This window comes from Hydra vulgaris, chromosome 08, assembly GCF_038396675.1.
Source record: "Hydra vulgaris chromosome 08, alternate assembly HydraT2T_AEP".
NCBI lineage: Eukaryota > Metazoa > Cnidaria > Hydrozoa > Anthoathecata > Hydridae > Hydra > Hydra vulgaris.
The window spans coordinates 2,707,501-2,725,000 of NC_088927.1; the positions used below are offsets into that span (position 1 = coordinate 2,707,501).

The 17,500-nt window shown below is 26.5% G+C and overlaps 1 protein-coding gene across 7 annotated transcripts in view; it reads right to left on the reverse strand.

Moving 5' to 3' along the window:
• The window catches only part of LOC100206152 (uncharacterized), a 184,509-nt gene that overhangs the window by 117,904 nt on the left and 49,105 nt on the right, over window positions 1-17,500 (reverse strand). For all 7 annotated transcript variants that reach the window (XM_065802267.1, XM_065802268.1, XM_065802273.1 and 4 more), the window contains 4 exons: window positions 16,965-17,500; window positions 5,155-5,358; window positions 4,000-4,227; window positions 2,742-2,904 (listed from right to left, as the gene is read on the reverse strand). The exon at window positions 16,965-17,500 is cut by the window's right edge and continues 1,938 nt beyond it. In XM_065802267.1, the coding sequence (XP_065658339.1) occupies window positions 2,742-2,904; window positions 4,000-4,227; window positions 5,155-5,358; window positions 16,965-17,500 (1,131 nt within the window). The remainder of the gene's footprint in view (window positions 1-2,741; window positions 2,905-3,999; window positions 4,228-5,154; window positions 5,359-16,964) is intronic.

Genomic DNA, 17,500 nt, shown 5'->3' on the forward strand with positions numbered 1-17,500 from the left:
GATCGCTCACAAGAATTTTTAAAAATAGGGATAACAGATGACTCTGATAAGCACTTGTTAAATAGTTTTAAAAGTATAGACAACAGAAGAACACTTCTGCAAGACTACAACAGGTATGTTGTCCATACCACAGACTGTAGAAGGGTCTAAACAGGAAATCACTTTAGATACAGAAGCTGGAGTGATTTGAATGTCAATCAATTGATCAACCTGTTTTTCAGCTATATCAGATAGAACCCAACTAGTGGAATCAAGAGATGATATTGATAAAAAGTTTTTAGCAAACAATTCAGCTTTGTCTTTAGGTGAGGTGACTAAATCTGAACCACACAAGAGAGGTGGAATAACAGATTTGTCTTTTGAGTTAAAAATATTTTCATTAGAATTGGTCTGATTTAGTCTTTTGTTAATGGAAATAGGAGTTTGTTTTAGAATTTGAGGGGATCATTTGAATTTACATTAACATTTGATAACTCCTTATTTAGACTATTGTAAGGCTTATAAGAATTTTTTGAGAAGTTAAAAAATGACATTAAGAAAATTTATCCTTAAATAATTTTTTAAAAATTTAAAAAAAAAAAAAAAAATTTACTAATATTCTAAAGAAATTCTTTTCACAATTAATTTTTACAAAAATACTGTAGTTAAATTAACTTCCTGTTTACAATAACAGATATTTTCAAAAACTAATTATAACAATGTATAACTTCCTGTGAAAATTTTGATCTATAAATTAAACTTATGAATTTTGACATTCTCCCTGATGAAAGAGAAAATGACAGTAGAGGCTGAAGTTAGGAAAATGTTTTTTTACTAATTTATAATGACTCTATTCTTTATAAAATATAAAGCACTCTTTTAATAAACTTTTAATAAAAATTATAAAGTTCTTTTATACGTTTTGATATTTTTATACAATTTATTCATATACTATGATCTCTTTTTTCTTTCTGTTAAAATCAGAAACATTTAAAATAAAGCTAGTTGCCTAATGTTTTCATATTCATAAACTGTGGTCTTTTACTATAAAAAAATTGCTTTTATTTATTAAACTGTGGTCATTTACTCTGAATTAACTTTAACTTATAGTCTTTTTCAGTTGCTTTTTTTTCAATTACCTAAAACAAATAGTAGCTTTGTAAAACATGTTTTAAATAAGTTATATTAAATAAGACAAAAGCAAAAAAGTTTTTTAAACAGTACAAAATAAGTATATAATAAATATAATAAATAATAAAAATAATAAAAAAATAATGGTTATACTTATTGATTTAATTTTTTATTCCAAAATTGAAAACTGTCAAATCTTTCGAAAATAGCATGGTTGTTACACACTACACTTATAATTTTTTTTTAATTTTACTTTTATAATTCTGATTCACTCCCAACAAGGCTGCAAGCAATCACTATTAAGTTGGGAGTTACTAGAAAAAAAAAGAATAGAGATATAGAGCAAGGAAACGGTTGACAGAAGACTTGAAAAGTCCAAAGGGTTGAAGAGCGGGTAAAAAAACTTGATATTAATAAGAAAATATTTTAAAAGGAATTTTAACTAAATAATTTGACTTTAATCAAGAAATGATTGCAAGGTTTTAATATAAGTTGATTTACTAAGAGAAAAAAACTAGAAAAAAAAACAAAACAAATATATATAAAAAAAGAAAATGGATAAACATTTTGTGTTAGTTATTGTCAGATGATAAATTCTAATCAATGACATTTTTAATCAATGTTAGATTATTCAAATAGTTATCGTTAAATAAATTATAATCGTTAGATTATTTTTCTATTCTCAGTTGTCATTTATTCCCTATAGTGCTTCATTTGTATTTTTACTCAAATACATGTTGCAATATTGCTAGTGCTGGTTTAATTTGGAGGAATAGGAATCTGGAACTTAAAAGATTTAATAAGAGAAAGTATTTTTATACGCTTTCAAAAAGTAGCAAAAAAATATGTTATAAAATATGATTTAAAAAGAACAGTTAATTATTAGTGAGTTAAAGGATGTTTTGAATTACCCCATACCATTATACCATCTCCAGTAACATTCAAAACCTGAAATTATTCAAAACCAAAAATAAATTCCGAGAAAAAAATAGAGTATTAAAAATACACTTAAAGGGAAAGTTCAAAAGAACACTCTGAAAATGAAAGTTCAAAAGATTTGAATTGAACATCTGAATCAATGTACAAATGTATTTACAAATATTTTTTTTGTACATGTTAGGTAATCAAAACTTATCACATTTAAAGACACCTAAAAGATCTTAAAATGGCTGTAAATTTTTATCTTTGTAAACGTCTATATAAATATTGTTGTTAAAAATATTGCGTGTCAAGTGCACAAAGGTTATAAGCAATTTGTTGCTATTTAAAAAAATCAATTAACAAAATTGAAAAAAAAAATTAAAATTAAACTTTTTTAATTTGTCCAATATTTTTGTGGTTTCACTACTTTAATTAAAAGCAAGTTGTAAGTTTGAGCAATTTTTGTAAATATCAAACATAGTTTAGTACTTGTGTGACCAATAGAATAAAAAATATTTATAATATAAAAGTTAAAAAAACTTGTGGATTTCTTATTCATTTAACTTTTTAGATTTTTATTTACTTTTGTTATAAATTTTTTATCTGTTAAACATTGTTTATTTATATTTCTAGATACTTACATAATTTCTTTTTAAAATATTTAAACTGTAATTCAAAGTTAAGCTGAAAAAACAACAAAAAATTCATACTTAACAGATACATATAATGGTTCTTTTTCAGTTAAACATAATGTCACATCTCCAATGGCTTGGCGTTTGAATGGATCATAACGTTTCATGATTAATAAACGCAAATCATAACAATAATACCATAAATATTTAGTTAGAAGAACCAATTTTAGCGATAATAATCCTAAAAAATGAATAAATAAACAGAAAGTAGTATCAGTACTAAAGACTCCAAAATACAAGTTTGTATGTTATACGATATTTGTATTTTGTAAAAAATTCTAATGATATCCAGAAGTTAATATAATTTTATTAGGGTCATTAAGTTTTAGTTTTTGTTTATTTCAACAAGGAAAAAAACAATAAAAACATAAAATAGGAACAATAAAAACACATATAATAAAGTATAATAAAAATTAATACTGCAAAAAGGTGTAGTGCAACATTTTGCAAGGTGTAATGTAACATTTTGGATAACAATGAAATGTAACACGATGCTTCATAATAATTCATTGTATTAAAATACAGTTAACATGATGCATTGAAACAATGATTATTAGATACATTTAAATCAATAAAAAAATAATAGTAATAATCATAATAGTCACAATAATCATAACAGTGGAATAAAAATAAAAAATAAAAAAGTCAGGTACATCAATTGATACAGCTGCAAGTTACAAATGAATAAATTTAGCAATATAAATTTATGATTTGCTGAAGATTGTTCCAAGGATTCGATACTCTATTAATGAAAAGTTGTGAGGTGTTTCACAATAATCAGTTATTTTTTAATATAAGCGTTTATGGTGACCGTACTTAGGTTCAACATGCCAGTTAACTCTATCATTTTATTTTTAATTTTAAAATGTTGAATACAATCAAAACTTTTTTTCTGGCTGCTAAATTAAGAAGTTGCAAGTGTTCATTTACTTCATAGCAGAATTGTTTTAAACCATGAGGTACTTTTGCAGCATCAAACATGTAGTAATTTTTTGGCGGTTTTTTTTTTATCCATATTGACAATTTTGACAATTAAATTTGTCAGAAATAAAAATTGAATCAATAATTAATAATAATAACAAAATATTTTCTTTTAAATAAAATTATTTATTAACATTACTGTTATTTATAATTATTACTGTATACTATATATTATTATTACGGTATTATAAATTATTATTACTATTTTTTTATTATTATCTACTTACTAATTTATCTATTAAAAAAAAAATTCCCAAAATTTGGTTCTATAAAATAAAAAATAAAGTATAACTACCTCTATCATTCAATTGTATTGCCACTCCTTCTGAATTTGAAAAGCATGCTTTTGAAAGAAAATTTTCGCTTTTGTAAGTGTTTGGATCAACTACAGGGTAACTCATTTTCTCTTTAACATTATAAATATCTAAGCCACTAAAATTACCACTGCGAGCACAAAACCATTTAACATCAAGTTTACTGTCACTGTCAGGGTCATGACTTTGTGTAGCATCTATTACTATTTCTGATTATAAATAAAAATAATAACACAATATTAGTAATAATATTATCAAAAAATTAATATATTCTTATTATTATAATACAATATTATATTAAATAATTATAATTATAAATAATTACTAATTATATATAGAGAATTATAACAGAAATGTATTTTATTTACAAAGTCTAAAGTACTTAACTACATAAGATTGTCATGTCATAGGTGTCAAGTTATAATTTGTTTGCGCAAGATTTAAACTCTTTTTAAACCTTTTTTTAGAACCAAAATCAGTGTTTAGTTAATATATTTAGTTAAAAACATAATGATATTAAATTGGTTAATTTAATATTTTTATGTTTTTCGACCTTTTCTTTTGGATTCTTTTTTTGATACTCTAATATTGTTGCATGAAACCTCTGACTACAAAACATTTTTCCAATAAAATTTAATTACCACAAATTTTAGCATTTACAGTACATTCTTCTACTTAACAATTAAATTTGACAAAACAAAAATTCAATAACACATCAGTAGCACGTCATAGAACCAGTAACACATCAATAACACATCAGTAACATGTCATAGAACCATACATCAACATCATAGTAACAGTAAAAACATAAAATTCTATTATCAATTTAATTATAAAATTATTTTTTAAATTTATTAACTTTTTAATTATTTTTTTTTCTTTGATGATTTGATGGTGATATAGTAATAGAGTGCTTGCTTCATAAGTCAGAAGATTAAAATTCAATCCCTTCCATATCCCTGGTAGTACTGTGATCAAATTTTTTCTCTGCAAAATACTTTTTACTTTACAACCTTGTTGCAACCTCGTTCTTAATCCTCTCATCAAGCTCTCCTCGCATTCTTTTTATTTTTAACTCATTCACAAAAAGAAAATATTTTACTCATCAAGCTTTTTTACTTTTTACATCAACTTACCACCTCCTCGCTGAAATGTTTTCTCGTATCCACCAGCAATAATTAATTGTAAAGGACAAGGGACAACTTTAAAGTAACCTATTTTCATGGACGTTGTATCTTCAACAATCTCTTTTGTGACAATGTCTACCATCTGCCCATAATAAGTAACTCGATATATACCATAATTTTTGAGAGTTTTACCAATGAGTATGTACTTTTCATCTAAAATATAAGAATACAATAGAGAACAAAAATACTAAAAAAAAATATTGACTTTCTTAATAATAATAATAATAATAATAATAACAATAATAATAACAATAATAATAATAATAATAATAATAATAATAATAAAGAGTTTATAACTATTTTGAAATATGTTTGGTTTGAGAAAATAAATAAACATGTAAAGTATAATTTTTTACAGAATAAAAATAAATCACTATTAAGTGTGAGGCTAAAATGATTATTACAATCTTTTTAGCCTCACACTTGGACTTGTATATAAGTTCAAGTAATTTTAAACTAGCTGAAATAATTAGTGAATATATATATATATATATATATATATATATTTATATCTATATATAAATATATATATACATATATATTTATATCTATATATAAATATATATATATATATATATATATATGTGTATATATATATATATATATATATATATATATATATATATATATATATATATATAAATTACAAGAAAATCACTTATCAAATTTAAAAAAAAAAAAATCTATATATACATAACGGGTGATGCGGAAGTTATCGGACAAAATAAAAACGTCAATAACTTATTTATAAATAAAAAAACAAACTACTATTATATTTTTTTTAAATAAAGCATTTATCTTTTAATAAAAATATATTATTTTTTATATGAAAAAACACCACCATCTGCAATTGATCTCAATTTTGCTCTAATGCCTTTCATATGCGACTGTAAAAAGTTTAAATCAATTTCTTGTAGTTTTAGTTTAATGGTATCAATCAAAACTTGCTCTGTTGAAGCTTGCCAATCTCCCTCGTAAACCTTCTGTGTCAAATGTCCCCTAAAATTTTCAATTGGTTGTGCTTGAGGCACATTTTGGGGATTGGATTCTTTATCAACGTAATAGACATATTGGTCCATCCAATTTAGAGAATCTTTAGAATAATGAGAACTTGCTAAATCTGGCCAAAATAAATAGTTAAAGTCTCCATGATACTTGTGAATAAATGGAAGAAGTCGTTTTTCTAAACATTCATTAATATAGATTGATGAATTGATTGCTACAGCCTTGAAAGTGCAAAACAATGGCTCGGACATACCACGGTCAGATATGGCTATCCACATTAATAATTTTTTTGCAAATTTCTCTTTTCCTATAAAACGAACACTTTCTGGGCATGTCTTTTTGTTGTTTGTGTAGTATCCAGAATTTCAAGGCATGTTGTCCCCTGCAAAACAAAAGTATTTTTCGTCATCGCTTACTAGAAGTGATTTTGTGTTATAGAGTTGATTAACTAGTTTCCTGCTTCTTTTCTTTGCCTTTATTTGTTGTTCTATAGTGTATTTTGGAGTCTTTTCACATTTGCTATATTTAATATTCATTTTTTTTAACTGATGACCAATTGTTGATTGATTTACACCGAATTTAATACCTATTTTTCTCTGACTGACCCCTTTTCAATTGTTGACAAGTCTCGTTAATTCAGCTTTCTTTTCTCTAGTCCAGGATGTCGGACAACCAGGGTGCTTTCTATCAGAAAACAATTGAACAGTTTCAAGTCTTTTTAGGTTATCATATATTGTACTTCGAGCAAATCCTTCCTTTTCAAAATGATATATACGATTTTTTTTTTTAATTAGGTTTATTTACAAAAAACATTTTAAGTCGCTTCCGAAAAGATTCTCGTTCAGCTGCATTTAAACTCATTTTAAATAATTGTGTTTCAAATAATAAAGTTTATATTTTATAGAACGTTTATGCCTACGCATAAAACCACAAAAACTAATTATTATGCTCAAATAATGAAATTAGGATTTGTCCGATAACTTCCACATCACCCGTTACATGTATATATATATATATATATATATATATATATATATATATATATATATATATATATATATATATATATATATATATATATATATATACATATATATATATATATATATATATATATATGTATATATATACATACATATATATATATATATAACATTACACCGAATTTCACGCAAATAGAGATCATCTGATGTTACAAATCTCAAAAAAAAAAAAAAACGACAAAAAAAAGTGTCTTCTTTGATGACATTAAAGTTATTCATCATATATTTGCTTTCATGGCAACACTTAGACGCAAGTTCGTTTCGCTTATTTAGTAAAGGCAATGGAGATGAAATTATATGATATTTTTCCACCAAGCATAAACTGCATGACTTACCACCAGTTTTAAACGGTTCAGCCTGATCTAATATTTTCCACAAAAGGACAGGATTTAAAGCTTTCTTTTTAACACTCCACACAAATTTAGAAAGTTCAGTAGAGTTTATATATATATATATATATATATATATATATATATATATATATATATATATATATATATATATATATATATATATATAAACATATTATTATGTTTTATATATATATATATATATACATATATATATATATATATATATATGTGTGTGTGTGTGTGTGTGTGTGTGTGTATATATATATATATAAATATATATATATATATATATATATATATATATATATATATATATATATATATATATATATAAACATATTATTATGTTATATATATATATATATATATATATATATATATATATATATATATATATATATATATATAAATTACAAGAAAATCACTTTTCAAATTTAAAAAAATTGCAATCTTTTATTTAATTAACATTCATGATTTCATTGTATAATTATTTTAATTTTTGTAGACATGATATTCATTTTTTGGAAATATTAATATATGCAGCTGCTGTTTTAAGAATGAACCAATTCAAAATATTATCTTCAATTTTTTTATTTTGCAATTCCTATATGTATTTTAAAAGCATGTTTTTTATTTATTTATTCTGATTCATTCCCAACAAGGCTGCAAGCAACCACTATTGAGTTTGGAGTTTCTAGAAAAAAATAACAGAGTTATAGAGCAAGGGAATGGTTGACAGAAGACTTGAAAAGTTGAAGGTTGTATAAGTCGGTTGTATAAGGTTGTATGCGGTAGTGGTGTAGTGGTAGAGCGCTCGCTTCATAAGCGAGAGGTTCCCAGTTCGATCCCCACCACGTCCCTGGTAGTACCGCGCTCAACTTATTTCTCCGCGCAGCGGCCTTGTTTGTCAAGGTTTGTGTTTCGGAGTTATAGAGTTGAGAGAGGGTTATAACCACAATTAAGTAGCCTCCTCATCTGTAGTGGCCTTCAGGGTCTTGGGGAGGTGAAATAACAAACAAAAAAAAAAGTCAGGAAAAAATGAAGATGGGAGAGAGTTACAAAGAGTTAAAGTGCTGGGGAAAAAACTAGACATATAAAAGTTTTTAGAGCATGCAGGGACAGATACAGTAAAAGAATGAGACTTTGTTGAATGATGGGTCAAACGACAATGAGTTTTAGTTGATGGAACAAGAGATGATAGCTCCTTTGAGCAACACCTATGATAGTATTTGTAGAAAAGAGAAAGAAATGTAACTTTACAGCAATGGGAAAGAGGCTCAAGTTTAGCAGATAGAGCGGGTCCAACTACAATTACAAGTGGACCTTGTCTAGAGGAGAAAGAGCATCATTAGAAAAACCAGATCAAATATGACAATAGTATTCCATTCAGGGAAGAATAAGAGATTTGTAGAGCTAGAGAATGGAATCATGAAAAATGGCAAGCACGATAGAGAAAAGCAACCTTAGCATATGTTAATTTGGCAATTGATTGTAAAAATAATTTCCCTGTATGGTCAGTATTAACAATAATCCAAGAAAATGTAAAGAAGTAGACTCAGTGAGAGGGTTGCCATTCATGATTATGTCAGTTGTCATTCATGATTATGACAGCATTGTGATAGTTGTTTGTAGTAAATAATTGAGCTTTGTTAGAATTAAAATTTACAAGCCACTGAGAGCCCCAATCTGTTACAGAAGTGAGATCAGATTCAAGATCGACTGCCTTTTTTAAGCAATCGAAAAGAGAAAACTTTTTGTCAAGAAAGGAGAATAAAGTTGAGTCATCAGCAAAAAGAGCTTCCATAGATGTAAGGTTATCATGTAGATAAGTAACTAAACAGGATATTACTGGAATTGAAGAAGAGTGTTGGCCTTTGAGGTTGACTTCAATAAAGTGGTTAGAAAGAAATGATTTAATAATATCAAAAACTTTTTTAGATACACCATATGTAATAAGCTTATCGAGAGGACCTGCATGCCAAACTTTATCAAAAGCCTTAGATATGTCAAGAGCAATAGCTCTAGCCTCTCCATCTAATCCACAATAAAATCTTTCAGTAACAGGAGTTAGCAAGTCAGCTTTAGAGCGAGAAGATTGAAAATCATATTGATTGTCTGACAGTAAGTTATTTGACTCAAAATGGTATGTGAGAAATTTGTTCAACAAAGACCCTGCTAATAACAGAAAAAAGACTGATTGGACAATAATTGGAGGGGTCAAAATGTACATTGGAGTTTTTGAAAATTGGAAATGATACCATTTTTTTAACAGACACAAAAACAAGACTCAGTCAAGCATTTATTGCATAGTTTAGAGAGAATTGAAAAGAGTTCTGGAGAATAATTTTGTAAGACTTTGACAGGAATTTTTTCTGGACCACAAGTCGTAGAAGATTTTAGTCAAGATATGACTTTAGCAATGAGTGAGTTGAATGTCTAACAATTGGTCAACCTATTTAATTGGAATGGAAGGAAGAGAATGGCCATAAGATTCGAGAGTCAAATTACAAGAAAAGCTCTTTGCAAATAGTTCTCCCTCATCCTTGGGAGAGGTTATAAGATAAGTTCCATGAATGAGAGATAAAATGTTAGACCTACCCTTGTTTAAATACTTTTTATTATTAAACTATTCCTAATAATTAGAAAAACGCTTTTTCCATTTACCCTCTGTTAAACCAATATATAGTTTATCAGGTACATTCTTAAAAGAATCAACATATTTATATATCACAAATTTTTGATAAACATTTTCCACTCATGGGAAAGTGTTTACAGTTACAACTTTCTAAGGAAAACTACAACCTTAGAGGAAATGAATACATTTTCATAAGAGGAGTTTTGGTTTAGCTTGTTATTAATTAAAATTGGGATTTGTTTTAGAATTAGGAGTAGATGGTTTGAGTGATCATTTATATATAAGGGAAAGCAGAATAGTATCAAAAAAAAAAACTCAGATTAATATCCAAATTTTTTTGATCGAAACATATTTTGGGAATAATATTAAAAATTATTCTAAAGGAACTAATTCAAAAAAAAAAATATTGAAATTCATTTAAAAGGAATTATGTTGAAATCCCTATACAGAGTAATATCGAAATTTAGATTTAGGAATAGTAAAAAATAGAAAAACTAGCAAAGAGGTAGAAAATGCAAGGAATGTTATTACATCGACTGAGGGTTTGGTTTGGGCAGGCAGTCTATCAAGTAAAAAAATTAAATCATAATCATTTTTAAAATTTTTGACATTATTCAATTTTTAATTATTTCGATGTTAATCATTTTTTTCTAATTTCGATCTTACTGCTTTTAGGATTTTCGATATTATTCATTTTTTCACAATTGCGATTTTATTCTCTATTTTGATATCAATCCTGAAAGTTTTTTTTCAAATAAGTTAAATTTGGCTGTTTTCAATACTGTACGAGACAATAATAACACTAAACTCTATAATAAACATCTGGTACAACTACCAATGGATGGCATCAATGTGAACTGAAGAGTTGTCAGGGAAATGCTATTAGAAAGAGAAGAAGCTGATTTGAGTAAACTAGTAAATTTTTTGATGCCAATGTAAAACATTGGCATCAAAAAAATATAGCCAAATATAATAAAGATAATTGATTTCTGGCAGAATCTATCATCTTTTAAAAGGTCATCATCAAAGAGCTGTTTGGTTGTAAAAAAAGTAGTTGAAGATGAACTACTTGTCGTAAAGGTTTTATTTTACTACTACATCACAAAACTTTTGCAGCCATACCTGAGAAAATATTAAACAGATTATCCAATGTTGTCTTTTCTGAACAAGGACCTGAAAATAAATACAATTCAGTTGTTGACTTATTAGAGCTTGATCTTACTGATAAAGATATTTAATGAAATGGTATTTAAGACACCAGTATAATCACGGTCACCCTGCTACTGGTATCAAATAACCCAGAACAACTTGCCCCATGCCCTGCTGCCATGTAGGGTTTGAATTTTTAGGCAAAGGTTAGGAGAAACAAACTCCAATTTAAAAATCACCTGCCTTAGGGCTCTTGATTAAGTAAAGGCTAGAGATGGTGGCTCGATAAAAATACTCACCTTAGGCAGATGTCAACTGCACCCAACAACTGTCTTATAGAAGGCCTTCTAGGTAAAGATTTAATGTGTAAACAGATTCTATCTGTTGACCAGCTTTGCACCCCTTCTTTATCTATTAGGCTGAGGTAGATGTATTTATAACACATTGTTTCCAGTTAAGGATGTTGAATGCTGGAATTTCTTGACTCAATGCATGGGTTTCCTTGTGTCTCTGTTTTTATGACTAGGCAAATCAAATCAATTTCGGTCTACTGCTGATTTGTTAACGGTAATAACAGATAGGTTTTATAGTGCAGTAGATAGGTGTGGAGAGGTTAAGGCTCTCCACACCGTACCTATGTGTGGAAATGTGTTAGAAATGTAGAGAGTTATCACTCTCTACATTTCTAAAGCCTTTGATAAAGTTTGGTATGCTGGTTTTTTTCATAAGCTCTCTTTTTATGGTGTATCAGGTTAAATCTTTAAGATTAGTGAACTTACCTTACTAATCGTAGTATAAAAGTTGTCCTCGATGGACAGCACTCTTCTTTATTTCCTGTAACTTCAGGGGTTCCTCAAGGTTTTATCCTTTTATACTTTTTTTAATTTACATTAACGATCTCCCAGACATTCTCACTAAAGTGGCATTGTTTACTGATAATACTACCTTTATTCTTGTCTTGATAAGAGGGGTATTTCAGCTTAAAAAAGATCTCACTTCTGCTACAGCATGGGGCTCTCAGTGGCTGATGAACTTTAACTAAGATAAAACGATTCTATTCTTTAAAAATTTTTTCTGTATAAATCTCAAATCTGCCCTTGTATGGAATACTGTTACCATATCTGGAGCATACCATATCTTACTTGTTATTTAATTAAGTCTCATCCTTTTACTGTGACTGTTCATAAGTGCTCCAAAAATTCTTATTTTCTAGTTTTTTTCCTTGAATATCAGTTCTTTGGAATTCGCTCCCTTCTTCTTGTTTTCTTGATTCATATAATTTGCAACTTTTTAAGTTGCCTGTTAACCATTATTTTACTTTATAAACTTCATCTTTTGTCTTCCAGTAACTGGTAACTTCAAAGTAACTTCCAGTAACTTCCAACTCTAATAGTGGTTGCTTTGAGTCTTGTTGGAAGAAAAGCTGTTATAAAAAGAAATTTGTTTCAATACAACAACATTAAATACTGACTGCCATGCTTAAGCTCGCCCATTAATTGAAAGCAAACTCAATTCAAACCTATTATAACTAATATAGACTAGCAATTGTTTACTAGTTTTGTTTATCTTTATAACATCATTTTTAGAAAAAAAAGGAATAAAACGAAGAATGATGAACAAAAAATTGTTGCACCATCCCAAACCCTCAGTTGATGTAGCGGCACTCCTTTGTGGCAGGCTATAAGATAGTTGATGTATGTACTGAAGCCTCTGACAGCAGGCTATATCAGTATGATATCAGACATGTTATTAAAACACACACACACACACACATATATATATATATATATATATATATATATATATATATATATATATATATATATATATATATATATATATACATATACATACATATATATATATATATATATATATATATATATATATATATATATATATATATATATATATATATATAAATTTAAGGTTGCTTGCAGCCTTGTTGGAAGTTTTGCCAATTTTATTTTAATTATTTTATTGTCTAACAAAACATTTGTTTATATTGTTTGTTTTTTTAATTGTTTTCTTTACAATTTTAAAAAAAAGTTTAATTTTTGGAATTTAACTAGAATAAAACATTCTTTTTTCGTTACGCTTTTATTTTAACTGATATATTTAGAATTAAAATAAAAGGTTTGTTTTGCTGTTGTGTTTTTAAATTAGTTTGTACAGAATTTAAATGAAATGTTTGTTTCACCTTTTTTTTATTTTTATTAGTCTGAATTTAAATAAAACTTTTTTTTGTTTTTATTTTGATTATTTTGTTTAGAATTAAATAAACATTCAATTTGTTTGTAATTTAATTGAAATTATATTTGAAATAAAATTGCTGACCTCAGACACTGCCAGGTCTGCATTAAAGTCATAACTGTCGAATGACCCTACCTTTCAACCCAAATTCCGTGGGCTATATATATATATATGTATATATATATATATATATATATATATATATATATATATATATATATATATACATATACATATATATATATATATATATATATATATATATATATATATATATATATATATATATATATATACACACTAGCAAAATAGCAAATTGCGAGGAAGAGTTAGTCAAAATTTTAATTTAGCGGTAATTTTTTTTGTTTTTTTAGGATATAACTACTACATAGCTTGCTATGTAGCTTTTAAATAGCCCAATTTATAGGTACTACATAGCCCGTTGGTACCCACCAACTACATAGCTTTTATACAACATAGCTGACTCATAACTACTACATAGCTACTACTGAAGCATGTAGCCTGCTACATACTTGTACATAAAATATAATAATACAATGTGTTAAACAAATTTATGCCAATTTTAGTGATGCAAAAGTTAAAGTTGGAAAACAAAACAAAAAAAATTTTAATAAAAATTACTACCTAAATTACCTGATTTTTGTGACTTTTTATCAATCCAAAAGTTGTACACATTAATTTGACATCAAAAGATGACAAATAAATTGCAACAGCGAGTTTTTTTTATTTTAAAAATGTTTTTTTTTTTTTTTCATTAAAATGACCATAAATCTTTATCAATTTTTTTTTTTGCAAAGATCACTTTCATATTGATATAATTAATGTGAAACTGATATAATTGATGTGAAAATTGAATAACATTCACATCAATTATATCAATTGAAAAATGTGAAATTGTATCAATTGAAAAAATTATACTATTAAAAAATGTGAAATTGATATAATTGATGTGAAAAACAAAGTTCATTTTTTACTTTTTTTATGCAACATAGTTTTCCAGTTTACCTTGGAAAACAAAAATGTCCACAGATAGTCAACAGCTATGCTTTTATATAATGAAATATTTCTGTATATATATATATATATATATATATATATATATATATATATATATATATATATATATATATATATATATATATACATACAGTACTGTGAATAAGTTTTAGACCACTTGTATAATTAGATGTATTTACAATTTTTTTCCTATGTAATTTTTTTAAAGTGTAATTAAGTTAAATAATATGTAAGAAAAGTTGAAAGAATATATTACTTTGAATAAATAAACAAAATTGATGAGGAAACATGAGGGATTTGTTTATTTATTTATTAAAATGATGTGTCATAACAACTACACCCAAAACAGGATATTCGAAGAATGCTGTTACAGAAATCATTAAAAAGTTCAGAGAAACTGGCTCTCTTGAAGATAGAAAGAAAAGTGGTAGACCTCCTAAGATAACAAAAGATGACAATTAATATTTAAAAACCCTTTTTTAAGAAATACAAAAAAGCATCAACCGAGCTGGAAAAGACATTAACACAGCAACTGGGGAAAATATCAGCTCTTCTTTTATTCAATGGCACCTACTTAAATTGGGATTAAGAGGGTGTGTTGCAATTCAAAAACCATTATTACGGTGTGGCAATAAAGAAAAATGACTTAAATATGCAAAACAACACAAAGATTGGGCTCAGGAAATGTTTAAACAGGTTCTGTACACCTTTGAGTTCAAATTCAAAATTTTTGGAACGAAAGGATGCCAATATGTTTGAAAAAGGATTAAAGAAGCCTATCAGCCTGAGTGTTTAAACCCTCCTATTAAACACAGAGGAGGCTCTTTACAAGTTTGGGGCTGTTTATCTTCATCTGGAGTAGGTGATTTGATCAAAATAGAGGGGCGACTTACCGGGGAACGTTATGTGGATATCCTAAGACACCAAGCTGTATATTCTGGAATGAGACTAATAGGTCATAATTTTATGCTGCAGCAGGACTATGACCCAAAACATTGTTCCCAAGTGGCAAAAAATTATTTAAATGAAATGGCAGAGGAAAGAGTTCTGGAATTGATGACCTGACCTCCCTAGAGTCCAGTTTTGAATATAATTGAGCATATTTGGGATTACCTGGACAGAAAGAAGGTCAAACATGCTCCCCGAAATGCTAAAGAATGTTTTGAAGTACTTCAAAGAGAATGGCACAACATACCCCAGGATTTTATAACTAATTTGTATGAATCTATTCCCCGGCGAATATTGGCTGGGATTGAGGCAAAAAGGGAGGACATAGTAAATATTAAGAGTTTTTTATAAAGTTTGATATTAAAAAGTTTGTAATTGTTCCATATTTTGTGTAAAATACATGTGCTTTAATAAGTTTATAATTTAGAACTACAAACTTAAGTATTAGAGAAGAATTCTCAGGGAATTTAGACCACTTACATTTTTGAATGTATGTATATATATATATATATATATATATATATATATATTATATATATATATATATAAATATATATATATACATATATATATATATATATATATATATATATATATATATATATATATATATATATATATATATATATATATATATATATATATATATATATATATATATAAGTTTATGTTTTAACTCAAGAATATTAATGATTTATAATTAATATTTACAATTATTACATTCATAATAGTATATTTAAAAATGTGGTGGCGTGTAAATCTTAAACCTTAATTGTACACAAAAAAAAACATTTATAATTTTTTTAATTTTTGTTAAAATCATTTAATTTATTAAATACATGTTTTGACAATATCATTGTCATTCTCAGTTAAAATATATTATAATGCTTAAATCAAATTTGTGAAACAAAGTTGAAATAATAGAAACCTTATAATAAAAAGTACAATAAAAAAGCAATTTAAAAATGTTTTAAAAACGATAAAAAAACCTAGAAAAACGTAGAAGAAACTGAATTGAAATTGTCATTTTTACATGGTTTACTTGTTTATTAACAATGGGTTTTTCCTACTCTATGTACATCTTTATACTATTAAAAAATGTGAAATTGATATTCCTTGATAGTCCTTCTTGCAAAGTTAACAGGTTGAGAGTTATGAAAACATTGAAAAAAATAAACTACTAATTGTAAACAGTAATGCCTATTTGGCCTTAGAGTGATGAATCAATAGTGTATAATAAAAAAATAACTATGTGAAAATAATACCTGTATTTACCGATTTCTAATTTAAATATAATTAAGATATTAAAAATACTTTAAAAATTAATAAACCTACCTAAAAACTCATCAATATCTTTACGCCATGTTACATTGTTCATTTTATATTCTATAATAATTTTTTTTACTAAAATTGTTTTTGGTCTAGTGCAGTTTGTTCTCATAGTATACTTAAATGTGATATTCATGCATTTATAAAAGTAGGCCTTTTGATTGCTGTCCAGAGATGCCTCACTAATAGCTGCAGAACTTGCAAATTTAATTTGTGGAGCTGAGCAAAGGTAATCAAGCACACGAAATACAACCTTTTGAGTCTTACTTGAGATTTGATTACTTACCATAAAAGTTACTAAATATGAATTTTTTGCTTGAAAAGCATATGAACGAGTAAAAGGATTAGGGAATCTGTCTAAGGGATTTTTACAATTTGAGCCACCATAAATTTGAACAGGCGAACCATCTTGAAAATTGATAGACAAACAAGGATTACCTGGAACAGGACTCAAAAACTCTACTGTATACATTATAGGTACACCAACTGCATGCATACCACTTTCAACTGTTACTTTGAAATTCATAACAGGCACAACAAGT